Below are 18,689 nucleotides of genomic sequence, written 5' to 3'. Positions count from 1 at the left end.
ATAGATTGATCACTGAAAATCTTGAAACACTTCTTAATAAGCCAATTTTTTGTGCAATCGAAGAAGACACCGGTGTTTAAAGGGCCCGCACAAATGCGGATGCACAAGCTTCTTCTTCGGCTCACTGCTTCTCGTCAGCATTTACAATCGTTCGACACTCACGAACCTTCATCGAACCACTACATTATGGCACGTAGGCATTAGCGATCAGTCATTCCCTCTGCTCCCTTTCACTAACTTTGTTTTGGGTCACTTGCTTTGTTATGTTGTTCCCTTACAAGTCGACTTCTTCATTGCATGACAAGATATACGTTAGTCACACATGCGCTATCGTATGTGCGCCACTGGACCTCACCAGGAAGGTAGAACATAGGTGTATACAGTGATTGTTGCAGTAGAGGTTCCGATCACTTGCTCCTGCCTCATTCCCCTATGATTCCGAACGAGACTCGAGAAACATATTCCTTCGCAATTATTTCCTCTTTCTCTTCATGAGTTAGAGAAATCGTTGGATTGCTACACAGTTTCGGGTTCCGATTCCTTGTGATCCTTTCCTTACCCTATCATACCTACAAGGACAACAGTCTCGTAAGACATAACTCCTCGTGGTTATTCTTTTCATCCCCAAAATTTTCTAGGAGATAGAGTCTGCTCATGCTTACATTTACAAGCTATAGAAAACATAGATTCAGGGAATCCTCTCCTCTTTACACCTTGTCTTCATGTCTGCATTGGCCCAGGCTCCTTCGGGACTAATGCAAAGCAACTGCGACCCTCCATCGCGGAGTTCTCCTTCGGGAAGGCTAATCAACCAACTCAGAGCTTGACTTTGGGCTTGTTCGTCAGCTCGCTGACAACAGTGCTCTCCCTCAACCTGAGTTAGCTCAGCCAGCAGAGGGAATGCGAAGTCCGAAGGATTGGCCCTTTGTGTTTACGAGTAGAAACACTCATCGCTTTTTTAACCAGCAGGAGGATAAACGTTCACGGGACTCAGCTCGTGAACAGGTGATCTAAGGTAAACAAAGAGTTTTTCTCCTGCAAGTTCTTACGTGAACAAGTTTGCTCATGAACCCCACCTAGTGACCGAGGTTGACTACAGGGTCAGCATATCTGCAGTTCAGCCACAAAGACATGTACATCATCACAGACCCATCCACCTGTAAACTCTGTTCAGCATGGAGATGACAGACAAAGTCAGAAAAGCAGTAAGTCCACAGAACTTCATGTGCATGCTGGACCTTAAGGACACATACTTCCAGATCCCTGTACATCGGTCATCAAGGAAGTATCGAAGAATCATACATGACAACAGGCAATATCAGTTCAAGGTGCTGGGGTTCAGTCTTTCACCAGCACCTCAGGTTTTCACAAGGGTTTTTACTCTTGTCAACCTAGGCCCACAGGAATGGCATCCATCTCCTAAGATACCTGGACAACTGGCTGATTCTAGCAGACTCAGTGGCAACCCTTCTTTTGCACCAATCTGGGGATAGTGGTAAATCTCAAAGTCATCCCTGCTTCCATCACAGAGACTGATATACCTAGACAAGATCATCAACACCAGCCTGTAGAAAGTCTTCTCATCAGACGACAGAATCCAGAGGCTGAAGAAAGTGGCAAGCCCCTTCCTTCAACAAGATGCTCTCCCAGCCCAGCGGTGGTTACATATCATAAGTTACCTGACATACCTGGTTCCGTGTACAGTAGTCTGAAACGGCCTACAAATTTGATCTCTTCAGGGGCAGTTAAAATCCAGATTAGTTCAGACTCTCCAGATACTCTGGTCCCCATGGGACCCGAGCAGAAAACGGACCTGAGATGGGGGGGCGACAGCCAAGAATCTCTGCCGAGGGGTCAACCTTCTCTTCCCTCTCCCAGAATTGATTCTCCTTTCAAATGCATTAAAAGGAGGGCACGTGGTTTGCCCACATGCTGCACCACTCGGCCTCTGGGCTCAGATCAGAGTCCGAAAGGTACCAGCGCATAAATCCCCTAGAGGCAAGGGCAGCCTTCCTAGCCCTACAGCAGTTCCTTCAGTTCCTGGCGGATCACTCAGTAGTGTTAATGAGCGACAACACCACAGTAGTGGCTTACATAAACAAACATGGCAGTGTCTCTTCACAGCACTTTTGTCATCTAGCAGTGGAGATGCTAAGATGGGCCGAAGACAGCTCAATATCCCTATCAGCTCACTTCATTCCTGGCAAAAGGAATGTGCTCGCGAACAATCTGAGCAGAACGACTCGGATGGTGGGCTCCGAGTGGTCTTTGGATCATAAAATAACCAAATCAACAAAGTCCTGACTTAGTTGGGTTCCCTGACATTGGACCTGTTCACGACATCCTTGAACAACAGGCTCTAGCCCTACTGTTCACCAATCCGGGATTCCCAAACCCTCTTTTCAGGATGCATTCCAGAAACGGTGGGACAACATCGACGTTTGCGCCTTTCCCCCATTCTGCCTGATGAGAAGAATGCTCCACAAAGCAAGATCATCTGCAAACCTAGCAATGACCCTCTTAGCTCCGCAATGGCATCATACGAAATGGTTCTTGGACCTTCTTCAACTGCTGACGGAAGTCCCGAGAGAACTCCCTCCACGACATGACCTACCTAGACAACCATACGTAAACATCTTCCCCAAAGCCGTAGGACACTTAACTTCGCGCCTGGAGACTATTCAGCATCTCCTCATACAGAGGGATTTTTTGCAAATTGCAAAGAGGATGTGCCGATTCCTCTAGAAATCCTCAGCTGCCATTTACTAGGCTAAGTGAGCGGTCTTATGTGGGTGGTGGCGTGAAAGGGGCAGCTCTCCCCTTGATGCCTCTATCCCAGCAATAATGAAGTTCCTTGTTTACCTGCGTGGGGAAATCCTCTCGGTCTTGGCAGTGAAGGCTACCGCTTGGCCTTCAGCCTCGCTTTTAGGCTGAAAGGAGTTAATTTTTTCCTCCTCGTTGGACTTGTCTCTTTTCATACTAAATGGCAAGCTTACCTCTCCTGAGACGGAAGTTATACCACCTCCGTGGAACGTGTTTCACATTCTTCTGTCCCTGTAGGGTGCCCCCTACGAACCATTATGCCAGGCGTCAGGTCTTCACCTGACATTGAAGACTGTCTTCCTGCTTGTTGGCTTCGGCCAAGAGAGTCAGCGAAGTGCAAACTTTATGGTCTTTCCACCGATGTCTCTCAGTGGGATGGTTAGAGGTAATGCCCGGCTTCATCCATGAGTTTTTTTTCGCAAAGACGCAAAATCCAGGAGTAGCATAGCTAAGATTCAGGCCCTTCCTGATTAGGAGTCTTTGTAATATATCCGGTGATCCAGATTAACTGCTACTTTTTCCAGTGAGGAGTTTGAGGTATTACCTCAAGAGAACCACTAAAGTTCGCCCCCGAGTTTCAGCACTCTTTGTCAGCACGAAGAAGGTCAAGAGAAGGATCACCACGAACACGATCTCTACTTGGTTTCATAAGGTCATAGACCGAACGTTGAACCCCGATCCTTCTCCACAAAAGCTCATCATATTAGGGGCATAGGTATGTCGTTCTCCACAAATGAGACGACGCAAAGCTCATCATATTAGGGGCATAGGTATGTCCCTAGCGTTAAAAAAAAACTACTTTGTGACACTGGTCCTACAAGCGGATGTGTGGAATCGTCAAATAACCTTCACCGCCCACTACCTGCATGATATGACCCACAGGAACATGGACACATCCTCTGTTGGCCCTGTGGTGGCTTTACAACAAGTGGTTTAAACACCTCAGGCTCCTTGAAGGACTATTAGCAGATGGTGGAGAGCAGAGGTTACCCAAGATTAAGTCTGGGATAAATGACTGGCTTTTTTTTTTCGTTCATCTTCCCAACTCTGGGGAACCGCACCTACGGTACTCTGCGAGTTGGCCTCATTTGTCTGCAGGTAAAACCATTTCCCTTGTGTAACCTGGTATAGAGATATATACTTGTTGCATCCCCATAACCCCTGGCAAGGTGGGATTGGATAACATCTATGGTTATTTCGAAGATTCCTATTTTTAAATATTTAACTTAGCCGGTGAATATATAATAGCTGCAACTCTGTTGCTCGACAGACACATACATAAAAAACTCGCCAGCGATCGCTATGCAGGTTGCGGGTGTGCCCACCAGCGCCAACTGTCGGCCAGATACCACTCTCGATGTAAACAAAACCTTCAATTTCTTCTCTGTCGACGTGTCGACAAGACGTACTTTACTCGCTGTTGAACCTGGAGTTTTTCCCATCATATTTGGTGAAGTACTTTAATTTGGTTTGAGCTTTCGTAGTACAGGTGTTTTTCTTCAAATAAATCCTTGAACTCTTTTTTGAATCGGATTAATTGTTGATGACTTAGATCGTTTTTGGAATTTTCCCTTGACTAATTCAAAATGGCTGACCCTTCTCAAGTTCCCAAGTTTCGAAAGTGCAATGCTAGGGACTGTCATAGGCGTCTTCCAAAGGCTTCTCTCGACCCTCACACTGTTTGTTCCAATTGTCGGGGTAAAACCTGTCAATTGGAAGATCGGTGTGAGGAATGCGTGGGCCTTTCGGAATTCGATTTTATCGAATTTGATAAATATACACGCAGACTAGAGAGAGATAGGGTAAGGAGAAGTTCTTCTAGGTCGGTAGATTTTTCCTCTCCACATGCCCCTGAACCTATTCCTTCCCCTGTAGTGGTTGTTCCTAACCCCCCTCCTAGCACTCAGGAACCGTCGATGGCAGACATGATGCGTGCTATTCATGCCTTGGGGGAGAGAGTTGAGTCTTTAGCAAGTGACCGAAATCAACTCATGGCAGACGTAAAGGAACTCAAGTGCCAAAGTGCCACGAAGGATAGTGTCAAAGTGCCTAGTGTTACGCAAAGTGTTGTGAACAGTGTTGCGCTCGAGGGTTCGTCTGTTCGTGCCTGTCGTCCTCCTAGTCCGGGACCTCTTGCAACCTCCCAAGCCTAGGGGAGAAGCAATGTCGTACGACTCATGGGTTCGAGAGGCCTTGATCAGCGAACAGACGTTCCCTCTAAGGTATCAGGCGTATCTCTCCAAGATCGCCCCTACCTAAGTAAGACGAGAGAGCCCATTTTTACCTCGTCGTCCGAAGGTGTTTCACGTAAGAAACCTTGGACCAAGGTCTCCAGACCTTTAAAGCGTAAGTCGGTCCCTTCAGGACAAGTCCAACGTCCCGGATGTAGCCACTGGGACAGTTCGGACCCGTTGCCGTCATCTGATGACTGCTCGCCGCCTAAGAGAGGCAAAGTTGTGCCGTCTCATTCGCTAACCCCGTCTGTTACCGCACCTGCTTCCGTAGACCCTAAATGGGTGTTACTGCAACACATGCAGTCCAAGCTTGCGTCCTTGATGGAGGACTACAACGCTGAGAAGGTTACCGTTGACCCTACTAGCCATCAGCCATCCAAGCGTTCTGTTGTGCGTCCTGTTGACGTGGATGTAGCTTTCTCGCGTCAACCAGTTGGGGTGGTACCTCCACCGATGCGACCCAGTGTGGATTTCCAGCCGCACGTTGACGTTAGGCAACGCACTGATGCGATTGGTGACGTTCAGGACGTTCATCAACCATCAGAGTTGACTTGTTTTGAAGCGGTGCGTCAACCTCCGCAACCCGGTATGGTGTTGACTGCACAACCCAGATGGTCTAAACAGTCTCGGGTGGACGCTGTGCGTCCTCGAGCACCTGTTGTTGTTGACAGTTCCCAGACTGTTCAGCAGTTCCAGGACGCTGCGTCCGGCTCCATCACGTATGCACCTGTGCGACCGGATTCTGCGAGTCAAATGTTGCCTACACCTTTGCCGTTTTCTCATCAGTTATCGGATGAGGAACTGTCAGATGAGGACGTTGCTGAACCACAACCTGAGGATCAGCCTTCAGAACTAGATGAGCCTAAAGCAGTTCAACCATCCTTGGACTTTAGAAAAGTCATGGCTGTTTTTAAAGAGTTGTTCCCTGACCACTTTATTTCTGTGGCTCCTCGTTCGCCGCCGTCAGAGTTTGTCTTAGGCGTTCCTGCTACCATGCCTGCCTTTACTAAACTCGTTCTCTCTCGCTCATCCAAGAGAGCTTTACGGCTGTTAGGCGATTGGTTAGAGACCAAGAGGAGTTTATGGAAGACAGCATTTGCCTTCCCTCTATCTAAACTCTCGTCTAGATCGAGCGTCTGGTATGCCACGGGAGAAGTTCTCGGCTTGGGAGTTCCTGCCTCTGCCCAGGGCGACTTCTCAAGTCTTGTAGACTCTCCCCGCCGCCTTGCCATGAGACGCTCGAAGATTTGTTGGTCACCCTCGGACCTGGACCACCTTCTTAAAGGCATATTTAGGGCGTTTGAAGTCTTTAACTTCCTGGACTGGTGTTTAGGAGCCCTGAGTAGGAAAATCTCTTCTGCCGATAGGGATGTTTCCTTACTCATTATGTCCTGCATGGACAAGGCCGTCCGTGATGGGTCCAACGAGCTTGCCGCTTCATTCACGTCCGGAGTCATTAAGAAACGAGAGTCCCTGTGCTCTTTTCTGTCAGCAGGAGTGACGCCATGCCAAAGATCCGAGCTACTCTTTGCGCCCTTGTCTAAGTGCTTGTTTCCTGAAGTCTTGGTTAAGGAAATTGCCTTGTCTTTAGTGCAGAAGGACACCCACGATCTAGTTGCGTCCTCGGCTCGCAAAGCTCCCCCTTTGCCTGCCTTGTCTGCCAGACCTAGGATAGACACTCCTGCGTCCAGGTTTATCCCGCCCTTTCGTGGCAGAGCCTCCAGCAGGGGAGGTGCTCGTGCCGAAGGGAAACGAGGGAAGAGGAAAGGATCCAAGTCCTCTAAGGGCAGAGTCTGACTGCCCGCAACTTCAGACAACAGTAGGTGCCAGACTCAAGAACTTCTGCCAAGCCTGGGAGAAGAGAGGCGCAGATCAACAATCTGTGAGGTTGCTCAGAGAGGGGTACAAAATCCCTTTTGTACGCAGACCTCCTCTAGCGACATCCCCCATCGATCTCTCTCCCAGGTACCGAGAGGAAGAAAAGAGACAAGCCCTGAAACTGGAAGTGTCTCTTTTGCTAGAGAAGGGAGCGGTGGTCAAAGTCTCGGACCTTCAATCACCGGGGTTTTACAACCGTCTCTTCCTAGTATCAAAGAAGACAGGAGGTTGGAGACCGGTGCTAGACGTCAGTGCTCTGAATGTCTTTGTCACAAAGACGAAGTTTACCATGGAGACCACAAAGTCAGTCCTAGCAGCGGTCAGGAAGGAAGACTGGATGGTCTCTCTAGACCTAAGGGACGCCTACTTCCACATCCCCATTCACTCAGACTCTCAACCTTTTCTGAGATTCGTCTTCGACGATGTGGTCTACCAGTTTCGGGCCCTGTGCTTTGGCCTAAGCACAGCTCCTCTCGTGTTTACGAGGCTTATGAGGAATGTGGCAAAATTCCTCCATTTATCGGACATCCGAGCCTCCCTTTATTTGGACGACTGGCTTCTCAGAGCCTCTTCCAGTCATCGCTGTCTGAAGGATCTCAATTGGACTCCAGATCTGACCAAGGAATTGGGACTCCTAGTCAACTTGGAAAAGTCACAGCTGGTCCCATCCCAAACTATTCTGTATTTAGGGATGGAGATTCACAGTCAAGTTTTTCGGGCTTTTCCGTCGGCCCCCAGAATAGATTAAGCCCTGCTCTCCATCCAGAAGATGCTGAAGAAAGAACGCTGCTCAGTCAGGCTTTGGATGAGTCTGGTAGGAACGCTGTCATCCCTGGAGCAATTTGTCTCGCTAGGAAGGCTACACCTCCGACCTCTTCAATTCCACCTGGCTTTTCACTGGAAAAAGGACAAGACGCTAGAGGCGGTCTCGATCCCGATTTCCGAAAAGATCAAGTCTTGTCTGACTCGGTGGAAGGACAATATCAGCCTACGAGAGGGTCTTCCCCTGGCAGTTCAGAAACCCAACCACGTTCTCTTCTCGGACGCCACGGACTTGGGCTGGGGCGCGACGCTGGACGGTCGGGAATGCTCAGGTCTGTGGAACTCGAGTCAGAGGAGCATGCATATCAACAGCAAGGAGCTTTTGGCGGTTCATCTGGCCTTGATAAGCTTCGAGAATCTCCTTCGAGGCAAGGTGGTGGAGGTCAACTCGGACAACACCACGGCCTTGGCGTACATTTCCAAACAGGGAGGTACCCACTCACTGACTCTGTACGAGATCGCAAGGGACCTGCTCATCTGGTCAAAAGATCGAGGCATCTCCCTAGTAACGAGGTTCATCCAGGGCGACTTGAACGTCCTAGCAGATTGTCTCAGTCGGAAAGGTCAGGTAATTCCAACCGAATGGACCCTTCACAAGGATGTGTGCAAGAGACTTTGGGCGACTTGGGGTCAACCCACCATAGATCTCTTTGCAACCTCGCTGACCAAGAGGCTTCCAATCTATTGCTCTCCAGTCCCAGACCCAGCAGCAATACATATAGATGCCTTCCTCCTAGATTGGTCACATCTAGATCTTTACGCATTCCCACCATTCAAGATTGTCAACAAGGTACTGCAGAAATTCGCCTCTCACGAAGGGACAAGGTTGACGTTAGTTGCTCCCCTCTGGCCCGCGAGAGAATGGTTCACCGAGGTACTTCGATGGCTAGTAGACGTTCCCAGAAGTCTTCCTCTAAGAGTAGACCTTCTACGTCAGCCACACGTAAAGAAGGTACACCAAAGCCTCCACGCTCTTCGTCTGACTGCCTTCAGACTATCGAAAGACTCTCGAGAGACGCAACCTATTGGAGAAGCAAGTCAGTGTTCGCGTCATTTTACTTGAAAGATGTCCAGACTCTTTACGAGAACTGCTACACACTGGGACCATTCGTAGCAGCGAGTGCAGTAGTGGGTGAGGGCTCAACCACTACAATTCCCTAATTCCATATCCTTTTAATCTGTCTCTTGAAATGTTTTAATGTTGTTTTTATGGGTTGTCCGGAAGGCTAAGAAGCCTTTCGCATCCTGGTTGATTTGGCGGGTGGTCAAAGTCATTTCTTGAGAGCGCCCAGATTAGGGGTTTGATGAGGTCCTGTTGTATGGGTTGCAGCCCTTGATACTTCAGCTCCTGGGAGTCTGTCAGCATCCTATGAGGATCGCTGGGCTCCGTAAGGAAGACGTACTTACAAGGCAGAGTAATCGTCTAAGTCGACTTCCTTACCAGGTACCTATTTATTTTGGTTTTGTTATATTGATAACTGTCAAAATGAAAAAACTCTTAGCTTATACGATGTAAACATATTTAACTCTGGTCTCTACCCACCTCCTTGGGTGTGAATTAGCTATTATATATTCACCGGCTAAGTTAAATATTTAAAAATGATATTTTAATTATAAAATAAATTTTTGAATATACTTACCCGGTGAATATATAAATTAAATGACCCTCCCTTCCTCCCCAATAGAGACGCAGTGGGATGAGAAGAAATTGAAGGTTTTGTTTACATCGAGAGTGGTATCTGGCCGACAGTTGGCGCTGGTGGGCACACCCGCAACCTGCATAGCTATCGCTGGCGAGTTTTTTATGTATGTGTCTGTCGAGCAACAGAGTTGCAGCTATTATATATTCACCGGGTAAGTATATTCAAAAATTTATTTTATAATTAAAATATCATGTTTCTGAGAATTCTTACCTAGACTAGTCACAAATTATTGCACAATCACACAGATAGCTCAGGCCGCTAAAACTTGCTATTGCACATTAGAGTTTAGCTAGGTGTCAGGTTTTTCACTCATAGGTGCAGAGCACGTACGATGAAAATCCCGGGTCAAAAGCCCGTTGCTTAGGACTTAGCCCACCTAATAAAGACCGAAAGGGTTTTTATTTAGTGTCAGAACAATGGACAAGCTTAAAGTAATTTGTATTTTTCTTAACGATACAAACCTTGAGCTCTATACAGATTTGGCCCGCTATCACCTATCTCCCGGTAAGTTCTGCCTGCAAGCAAAAGTGACAATAAAACACAGGTGTGTGTGTGACCAAGGTAGCCAGTGCTACCACCCAACCCTCCTTCCCTAACTAGTGTTGGGTAGTTACACCTCACAAAAATTCTTATGGCTAGTCTTCCAGTTCCCCGAATGTATGTTCCTTATAAAAGAGCTGAAGGTTTGTATCGTTAGGAAAAATACAATTTTAAATATTTAACTTAGCCGGTGAATATATAGCTGCAACTCTGTTGCTCGACAGACAAAAAAAAACTGTACAAAAAACTCGCCAGCGATCGCTATACAGGTTGCGGGTGTGCCCATCAGCGCCAACTGTCGGCCAGATACCATACTCCATGTAAACAAAGACTCAATTTTCTCTCTGTCGACGTGTCGACAAGACGTACTTTACTCGCTGTTGAAACCTGGAGTTTTTCCCATCATCTTTGGTGAAGTACTATACTATTCTGGTTTTGAGCTTTCGCTGTGCAGGGTTTTTCTTCAAATAAATCCTTGAACTCTTTTTTGTAACGGATTCATTGTTGATGACTTTGATCGTTTTTTTGGAATTTTCCCTTGACCAATTCAAAATGGCTGACCTTTCACAAGTTCTCAAGTTTAGAAAATGCAATGCTAGGGACTGTTCTAGGCGTCTTCCGAAGGCTTCTCTCGACCCTCACACTGTTTGTTCCAATTGTCGGGGTAAAACCTGTCAATTGGAAGATCGGTGTGAGGAATGCGTGGGCCTTTCGGAATTCGATTTTGTCGAATTTGAGAAGTACACACGCAGGCTAGAGAGAGATAGAATTAGGAGAAGCTCTTCTAGATCGATAGATTTTTCCTCTCCTCATGCCCCACAACCTATTCCTTCCCCTGTAGTGGTTGTTCCTAACCCCCCTCCTGGCACTCAGGAACCATCGATGGCTGACATGATGCGTGCTATCCATGCCCTGGGGGAGAGAGTCGAGTCCCTTGCAAGTGACCGCAATCAACTCATGGCGGATGTTAAGGAGCTAAAGTGCCAAAGTGCCGCGGGAAGTGATAAAGTGCCTAGTGAAAGTGTTGTGAACAGTCTGTTCGTGCCTGTCGTCCTCCTAGTCCGGGACCTCTTGCAAGCTCCCAAGCCCAGGGGAGAAGCAATGTCGTACGACGCATGGGTTCGAGAGGCCTTGATCAGCGAACAGACGTTCCCTCCATGGTATCAGGCGTATCTCCCCAAGATCGCCCCTACCTACGTAAGACGATAGAGCCCGTTTTTACCTCGTCGTCTGAAGGTGTTTCTCGTAAGAAACTTTGGACCAAGGTCTCACGACCTTTAAAGCGTAAGTCGGTCCCTTCAGGACAAGTCCAACATCCCGGTTGTAGCCACTGGGTCAGTTCGGACTCGTTGCCGTCATCTGATGACTGCTCACCGCCTAAGAGAGGCAAAGCGGTACCGCTTCAGTCGCTAACCCCGTCTGTTACCGCACCTGCTCCCGTAGACCCTGAATGGGCTTTGCTGCAAGACATGCAGTCCAAGCTTACGTCCTTGATGCAGGACTTTCATGCGGAGAAGGTTGCTGCTGAACCTTCTGGCCAACAACCTTCCAAGCGATCGGTTGTGCGTCCTGTTGACGCTGAGGTAACCTTCTCGCGTCTACCAGTTGAGGTGGTTCCTCCACCGATGCGACCCAGTGTGGGTTGCCAGCCGCACGTTGACGTTAAGCGACGCTCGGAGGTGGTTGTTGACGTTCAGGACGTTCAACAACCATCAGAGGTGACTTGTTTTGACGCGGTGCGTCAACCTCCGCAACCCGGTGTGGTTTCGACTGCACAACCCAGACGGTCTAGACAGTCTCAGGTGGACGCTGTGCGTCCTCGCGCTCCCATGGTTGTTGACAGTTCACAGACTGTGCAGCAGTTCCATGACGTTGCGTCCGGCTCCGTCACGCATGCACCAGTGCGACCGGACTCAGCGAACCAGACGTTACCCACTCCGTTGCCGTTTCCTCATCAGTTTTCGGATGAGGAACTATCTGATGAGGATGTTGCTGAACAACAAGACGATCAACAGTCAGAACTGGACGAGCCCAAGGCAACTCAACCATCATTGGACTTTAGAAAAGTCATGGCTGTATTCAAAGAGTTGTTTCCTGACCATTTTATTTCTGTGGCTCCTCGTTCTCCGCCGTCAGAGTTTGTATTAGGCATGCCTTCTACCGCACCTGCCTTTACTAAACTCGTCCTCTCACGCTCATCCAAGAGAGCTTTGCGGCTGTTAGGAGACTGGTTAGAGTCCAAGAAGAGTTTAGGGAAGACAGCATTTGCCTTTCCCCCATCTAAACTCTCTTCTAGATCGAGCGTCTGGTATGCCACGGGAGAAGTTCTCGGCTTGGGAGTTCCTGCCTCTGCCCAGGGCGACTTCTCAAGTCTTGTAGACTCTCCCCGCCGCCTTGCCATGAGACGCTCGAAGATTTGTTGGTCACCATCGGACCTGGACCACCTTCTTAAAGGGATCTTTAGGGCTTTCGAAGTCTTTAACTTTTTAGACTGGTGCTTAGGAGCCCTGAGCAGGAAAATCTCTTCGACAGATAAGGATATTTCTTTGCTCATTATGTCCTGCATGGACAAGGCCGTCCGTGATGGGTCCAATGAGCTAGCTGCCTCATTCACGTCCGGAGTCCTGAAAAAGCGAGAGTCTCTCTGTTCGTTCCTGTCTGCTGGAGTTACACCATGCCAGAGATCTGAACTTCTCTTTGCTCCCCTTTCCAAGTGCCTGTTTCCGGAAGTCTTGGTAAAGGAAATTGCCGCTTCGTTAGTTCAGAAGGACACCCACGATCTTGTTGCGTCCTCAGCTCGCAAAGCTCCCCCTTTGCCTACATTATCTGCTAGACCGAGGATAGACACTCCAGCGTCTCGCTTTATTCCGCCCTTTCGTGGCAGAGCCTCCAGCAGAGGAGGTGCTCGTGCCGAAGGGAAACGAGGGAAGAGGAAAGGACCCAAGTCCTCCAAGGGCAGAGTCTGACTGCCCGCAACTTCAGACAACAATGGGAGCCAGACTCAAGAACTTCTGGCAAGCCTGGGAGAGGAGAGGCGCAGATTCACAATCTGTAAAGTTACTTAGAGAGGGGTACAAAATCCCTTTTGTACGCAAACCCCCACTAGCAACGTCTCCCATCGATCTCTCTCCCAGGTACAGAGAGGAAGAAAAGAGACAAGCCCTGAAACTGGAAGTGTCTCTTTTGCTAGAGAAGGGAGCGGTGGTCAAAGTCTCGGACCTTCGATCACCGGGATTTTACAACCGTCTCTTCCTAGTTTCAAAGAAGACAGGAGGGTGGAGACCGGTGCTAGACGTCAGTGCTCTGAATGTCTTTGTCACAAAGACGAAGTTCTCCATGGAGACCACAAAGTCAGTCTTAGCAGAGGTCAGAAGGGAAGACTGGATGGTCTCGCTAGACCTAAGGGACGCCTACTTCCACGTCCCCATTCACTCAGACTCCCAACCTTTTCTGAGATTCGTCTTCGAAAATGTGGTCTACCAGTTTCGGGCCCTGTGCTTTGGTCTAAGCACAGCTCCTCTCGTGTTTACAAGGCTGATGAGGAATGTGGCCAAATTCCTCCACTTATCGGACATCCGAGCCTCCCTTTATTTGGACGACTGGCTTCTCAGAGCCTCTTCCAGTCGTCGCTGTCTGAAGGATCTCAAGTGGACTCTAGATCTGACCAAGGAATTGGGACTCCTAGTCAATTTGGAAAAGTCGCAGCTGGTCCCATCCCAAACTATTCTGTATTTAGGGATGGAGATTCACAGTCTAGCTTTTCGGGCTTTTCCGTCGGCCCCCAGAATAGATCAAGCCCTGTTATTCATCCAGAAGATGCTGAAGAAGGAAGGCTGCTCAGTCAGGCTGTGGATGAGTCTGGTAGGGACGCTGTCATCCCTGGAACAATTTGTGTCTCTAGGAAGACTACACCTCCGTCCTCTTCAATACCATCTAGCTTTTCACTGGAAAAAGGACAAGACGCTAGAAGCGGTCTCGATCCCGATTTCCGAAAAGATAAAGTCTTGTCTGACTTGGTGGAAGGACAATATCAACCTAAGAGAGGGTCTTCCCCTGGCTGTTCAGACTCCCAACCACGTTCTCTTCTCGGACGCATCGGACTTGGGCTGGGGCGCGACACTGGACGGTCGGGAATGCTCAGGTCTGTGGAACTCGAGTCAAAGGAGCATGCATATCAACTGCAAGGAGCTGTTGGCAGTACATCTGGCCTTGAAAAGCTTCGAGTATCTCCTTCGAGGCAAAGTGGTGGAAGTAAACTCAGACAACACCACGGCCTTGGCGTACATCTCCAAACAAGGAGGTACCCACTCACTGACGTTGTACGAGATCGCAAGGGACCTGCTCATCTGGTCAAAAGGTCAAGACATCTCCCTAGTAACGAGGTTCATCCAAGGCAACTTGAACGTCATAGCAGATTGTCTCAGTCGGAAAAGGCAAGTAATTCCAACAGAATGGACCCTCCACAAGGATGTGTGCAAGAGACTTTGGGCCACTTGGGGCCAACCAACCATAGATCTCTTTGCAACCTCGCTGACCAAGAGGCTTCCAATCTATTGCTCCCCAGTCCCGGACCCAGCAGCAATACATATAGATGCCTTCCTCCTAGATTGGTCACATCTGGATCTCTACGCATTCCCACCGTTCAAGATTGTCAACAAGGTACTGCAGAAGTTCGCCTCTCACGAAGGGACAAGGTTGACGTTAGTTGCTCCCCTCTGGCCCGCGAGAGAATGGTTCACCGAGGTACTTCGATGGCTAGTAGACGTTCCCAGAAGTCTTCCTCTAAGGGTAGACCTTCTACGTCAGCCACACGTAAAGAAGGTACACCAAAGCCTCCACGCTCTTCGTCTGACTGCCTTCAGACTATCGAAAGACTCTTGAGAGCTAGAGGCTTTTCGAAGGAGGCAGCCAGTGCGATTGCTAGAGCAAGGAGAGCATCTACCATTAGAGTCTACCAATCGAAGTGGGAAGTCTTCCGAGACTGGTGCAAGTCAGTTTCTGTATCCTCGACCAGTACCTCTGTAGCTCAAATAGCTGATTTTCTCTTATACCTGAGAAAAGGACGATCCCTTTCAGCTCCCACTATCAAGGGCTACAGAAGCATGTTGGCATCGGTCTTCCGGCATAGAGGCTTAGATCTTTCCAACAATAAAGATCTGCAAGACCTCCTTAAGTCTTTTGAGACCACCAAGGAGCGTCGTTTGGCTACCCCTGGATGGAATTTAGACGTGGTACTAAGATTCCTCATGTCAGACAGGTTTGAGCCGTTACAATCAGCCTCCCTGAAAGATCTCACTCTTAAGACTCTTTTCCTGGTATGCTTAGCCTCAGCTAAAAGAGTCAGTGAGATTCATGCCTTCAGCAAGAACATCGGATTTTCGTCGGAAAAAGCCACTTGTTCGCTGCAACTTGGTTTTCTAGCCAAAAATGAGCTGCCTTCTCGGCCTTGGCCTAAATCTTTCGATATTCCCAGCTTATCGGAGATCGTAGGCAATGAACTAGAAAGAGTCTTATGCCCTGTTAGAGCTCTTAAGTTCTATTTAAAGCGTACCAAACCTTTACGAGGCCAATCTGAAGCTTTATGGTGTTCAGTTAAGAAACCATCTTTGCCTATGTCAAAGAATGCTTTGTCATACTTTATCAGATTGTTAATACGAGAAGCTCATTCACATCTGAGTGAGGAAGACCGAACTTTGCTTAAGGTGAAGACGCACGAAGTTAGAGCTGTAGCAACTTCCGTGGCCTTTAAGCAAAATAGATCTCTGCGAAGTATAATGGACGCAACCTATTGGAGAAGCAAGTCAGTGTTCGCGTCATTTTACTTGAAAGATGTCCAGTCTCTTTACGAGAACTGCTACACACTGGGACCATTCGTAGCAGCGAGTGCAGTAGTGGGTGAGGGCTCAACCACTACAATTCCCTAATTCCATATCCTTTTAATCTGTCTCTTGAAATGTTTTTAATGTTGTTTTTTATGGGTTGTCCGGAAGGCTAAGAAGCCTTTCGCATCCTGGTTGATTTGGCGGGTGGTCAAACTCATTTCTTGAGAGCGCCCAGATTAGGGGTTTGATGAGGTCCTGTTGTATGGGTTGCAGCCCTTGATACTTCAGCTCTTAGGGGTCTGTCAGCATCCTAAGAGGATCGCGAGGCTCCGTAAGGAAGACGTACTTATAAGGCAGAGTAATCGTCTAAGTCGACTTCCTTACCAGGTACCTATTTATTTTGTTTTTGTTATTTTGATAACTTCTAAAATGAAATAAAAACTCTTAGCTCATAAGATGTAAACATATTTAACTGGTCTCTACCCACCACCCTGGGTGTGAATCAGCTATATATTCACCGGCTAAGTTAAATATTTAAAAATGATATTTTAATTATAAAATAAATTTTTGAATATACTTACCCGGTGAATATATAAATTAAATGACCCTCCCTTCCTCCCCAATAGAGACGCAGTGGGATGAGAAGAAAATTGAGTCTTTGTTTACATGGAGTATGGTATCTGGCCGACAGTTGGCGCTGATGGGCACACCCGCAACCTGCATAGCGATCGCTGGCGAGTTTTTTGTACAGTTTTTTTTTGTCTGTCGAGCAACAGAGTTGCAGCTATATATTCACCGGGTAAGTATATTCAAAAATTTATTTTATAATTAAAATATCATATTACTTTAAATTTGTCATATGTATTTTGAAAGTACCTGTATATTTCTTTTATCTTTTAAAAGTATACCATTGTCTCCTTTTTAGGTACTTAAGGGTGGAGACGGCATGGCAGGTCTAGCTGTACGTGATCCACAAGGGCAGATAGTTCATCCTTATACATGGAAACAGTCGTCTGAATATGAAGAAGTGGCTAAGACTGGGGGATATTATGGTGTCTGCATTGATAATCAGTTTTCACGTTTTTCGGGAAAACTGATTAATTTATATATGACAACATTCAGGTGAGAAATTTTTCTACTTTGATAATAGTTAATGTCTATGTTATGTAATAAATATAGTGATTAGAATATATGGAATTTGGGTCATCTTATATTGCAGGGTGGAGGCTCTGAAATTCCATAAAGCATTCTTTATGAGTACTGTATTTATCTACTATATACTGTAACACCAAATATAGAACAAGTCTTGAGAGAAAGAAAAAAGCCACGATAGTAGTTCACAAGGTTTTGAAATTTGAATTGCGTAACACTATCCATCTTAATGTAGTCTCTCCTGTTATATAACCGAACATGTTGTGCTGTACAGTATTTTGTCTTATATAACTGATTGGTTTTATGTATTTTGAGTTATAGTGTATTTGCACTTGTGTAACTGTGAATGCAATTCACCTCAATCAGCAAAACATTGAATTACAGTACAGCATACAGGTACTGTATTCCTCGCCTTACGTCGGTAATTGGTTTCAGGAGAGGCGACTTAAGTTGAGAAACAACTTATGTCGAATTTCCTTGTCTCTGTATTTACTTGTCACTAGGCTAAACCACAATGTAACCATTCCTAGTTCTGTATTTGATTTAAAGTTAAAATTTGAATAATATGTGGTTGATAAGAATTTACTGTATTTAAGCTTACAAACAAATATTTGTTCCGTAACTGGAATACAAACCACGCTATTTAATAGGGGTACAGTATTACTTTCGGCGTAGCTGAAATGACGAGCTGTTAATTTTTAACGAGGGTTTACTACCCACACCGCTAGTTAGCGGGGTTAGGGGAGGGTAGCTTGCATCCCCCCCCCCTCCCCCTCTCACACACCTGTACTTGAGCTCACTTTGCTCTCGGCTCGGATGGTAGTCGGACGTGTCCGCTTTCATCCTCGCCGTCATTTGGCAGCCATTTAATGCTTTTGTCTTTTTCTTTTTCTAGTTCTGTTTGTGAAGTTGGCCTCTGCGATAATGCGCACCTGCCCTGAGTTTCCTGACCGCCCCTGTGGAACATTCATGTCGGCGGTCAAGACCAATCCTCACGCCCTTTTGTCCTTCTTGTAGGGGCCAATGATGTGATAGCAACAACAGGTTTAGTGAATGTAGGGAGTGGTCTACCTCCCAGTGGGAGAGGGTTTCGCGACGACAGAAGAAGTCCAAACGGGATATTTCTCCTTCAAAGGTTTTTTTGAAAGGAGAAAAACCCAAGGCCTCTTCTTCCGTTGCCCAAACCTCCTCCGAAGCTCCTACTCGGTAGGTCTCTTTTGAGAGACCGATGTACTGTTTACCAACCTCGGGGCTCGAGAGATGACATTGCTTCCCCTAGCGAAGCAGCTCCACCTCTGCCCCCGAGGGAGGATATGTCACTAACCCCCCTTTTTCAGCTTTGGTCCTCCTTGGGGCTTACGGGTTCGCCCTCCAAGGAGGTTTTGCTTAACTACATCCGATTGGGTGCTGCTGTCAAGCAATTGCCGTCACCAACAGAGGTTGATCCTCTGTCTCTTGTCGACGTTGTGGTGTCAGAGGTATCCAATGCAGTATCACCCATCACCTCTGCCTTTTCATACCCTAAGGTAGCTGATGGCTTAGTTTCTCCCGTCTCTGTTCAGCCTACGAGGGAGAAAATTAAGCCCAACGTCAGTCTCCTGCTAGTGTTTTTTCTCCTCGGGGAAGTTCACTTAGAGAGACTCCTCTTCGGAGGACTGCAGAAGGTCAGCTCGCTGACCCTACGGGCCCCAGAGGGCGCATTCGTCGCAAGGCTC

The 18,689-nt window shown here is 47.5% G+C and overlaps 1 protein-coding gene across 1 annotated transcript in view; it reads left to right on the top strand.

The window, feature by feature from the left end:
• The window catches only part of loj (logjam), an 86,460-nt gene that overhangs the window by 45,438 nt on the left and 22,333 nt on the right, over positions 1-18,689 (top strand). The window contains exon 2 of the mRNA XM_068351819.1: positions 16,748-16,944. Coding sequence (XP_068207920.1) covers positions 16,748-16,944 — 197 coding nt within the window. The remainder of the gene's footprint in view (positions 1-16,747; positions 16,945-18,689) is intronic.

The sequence above is a fragment of the Palaemon carinicauda genome, chromosome 28 (genome assembly GCF_036898095.1).
Source record: "Palaemon carinicauda isolate YSFRI2023 chromosome 28, ASM3689809v2, whole genome shotgun sequence".
In the NCBI taxonomy this organism is placed as follows: domain Eukaryota; kingdom Metazoa; phylum Arthropoda; class Malacostraca; order Decapoda; family Palaemonidae; genus Palaemon; species Palaemon carinicauda.
This window is presented reverse-complemented; position numbering and strand designations above follow the sequence as displayed.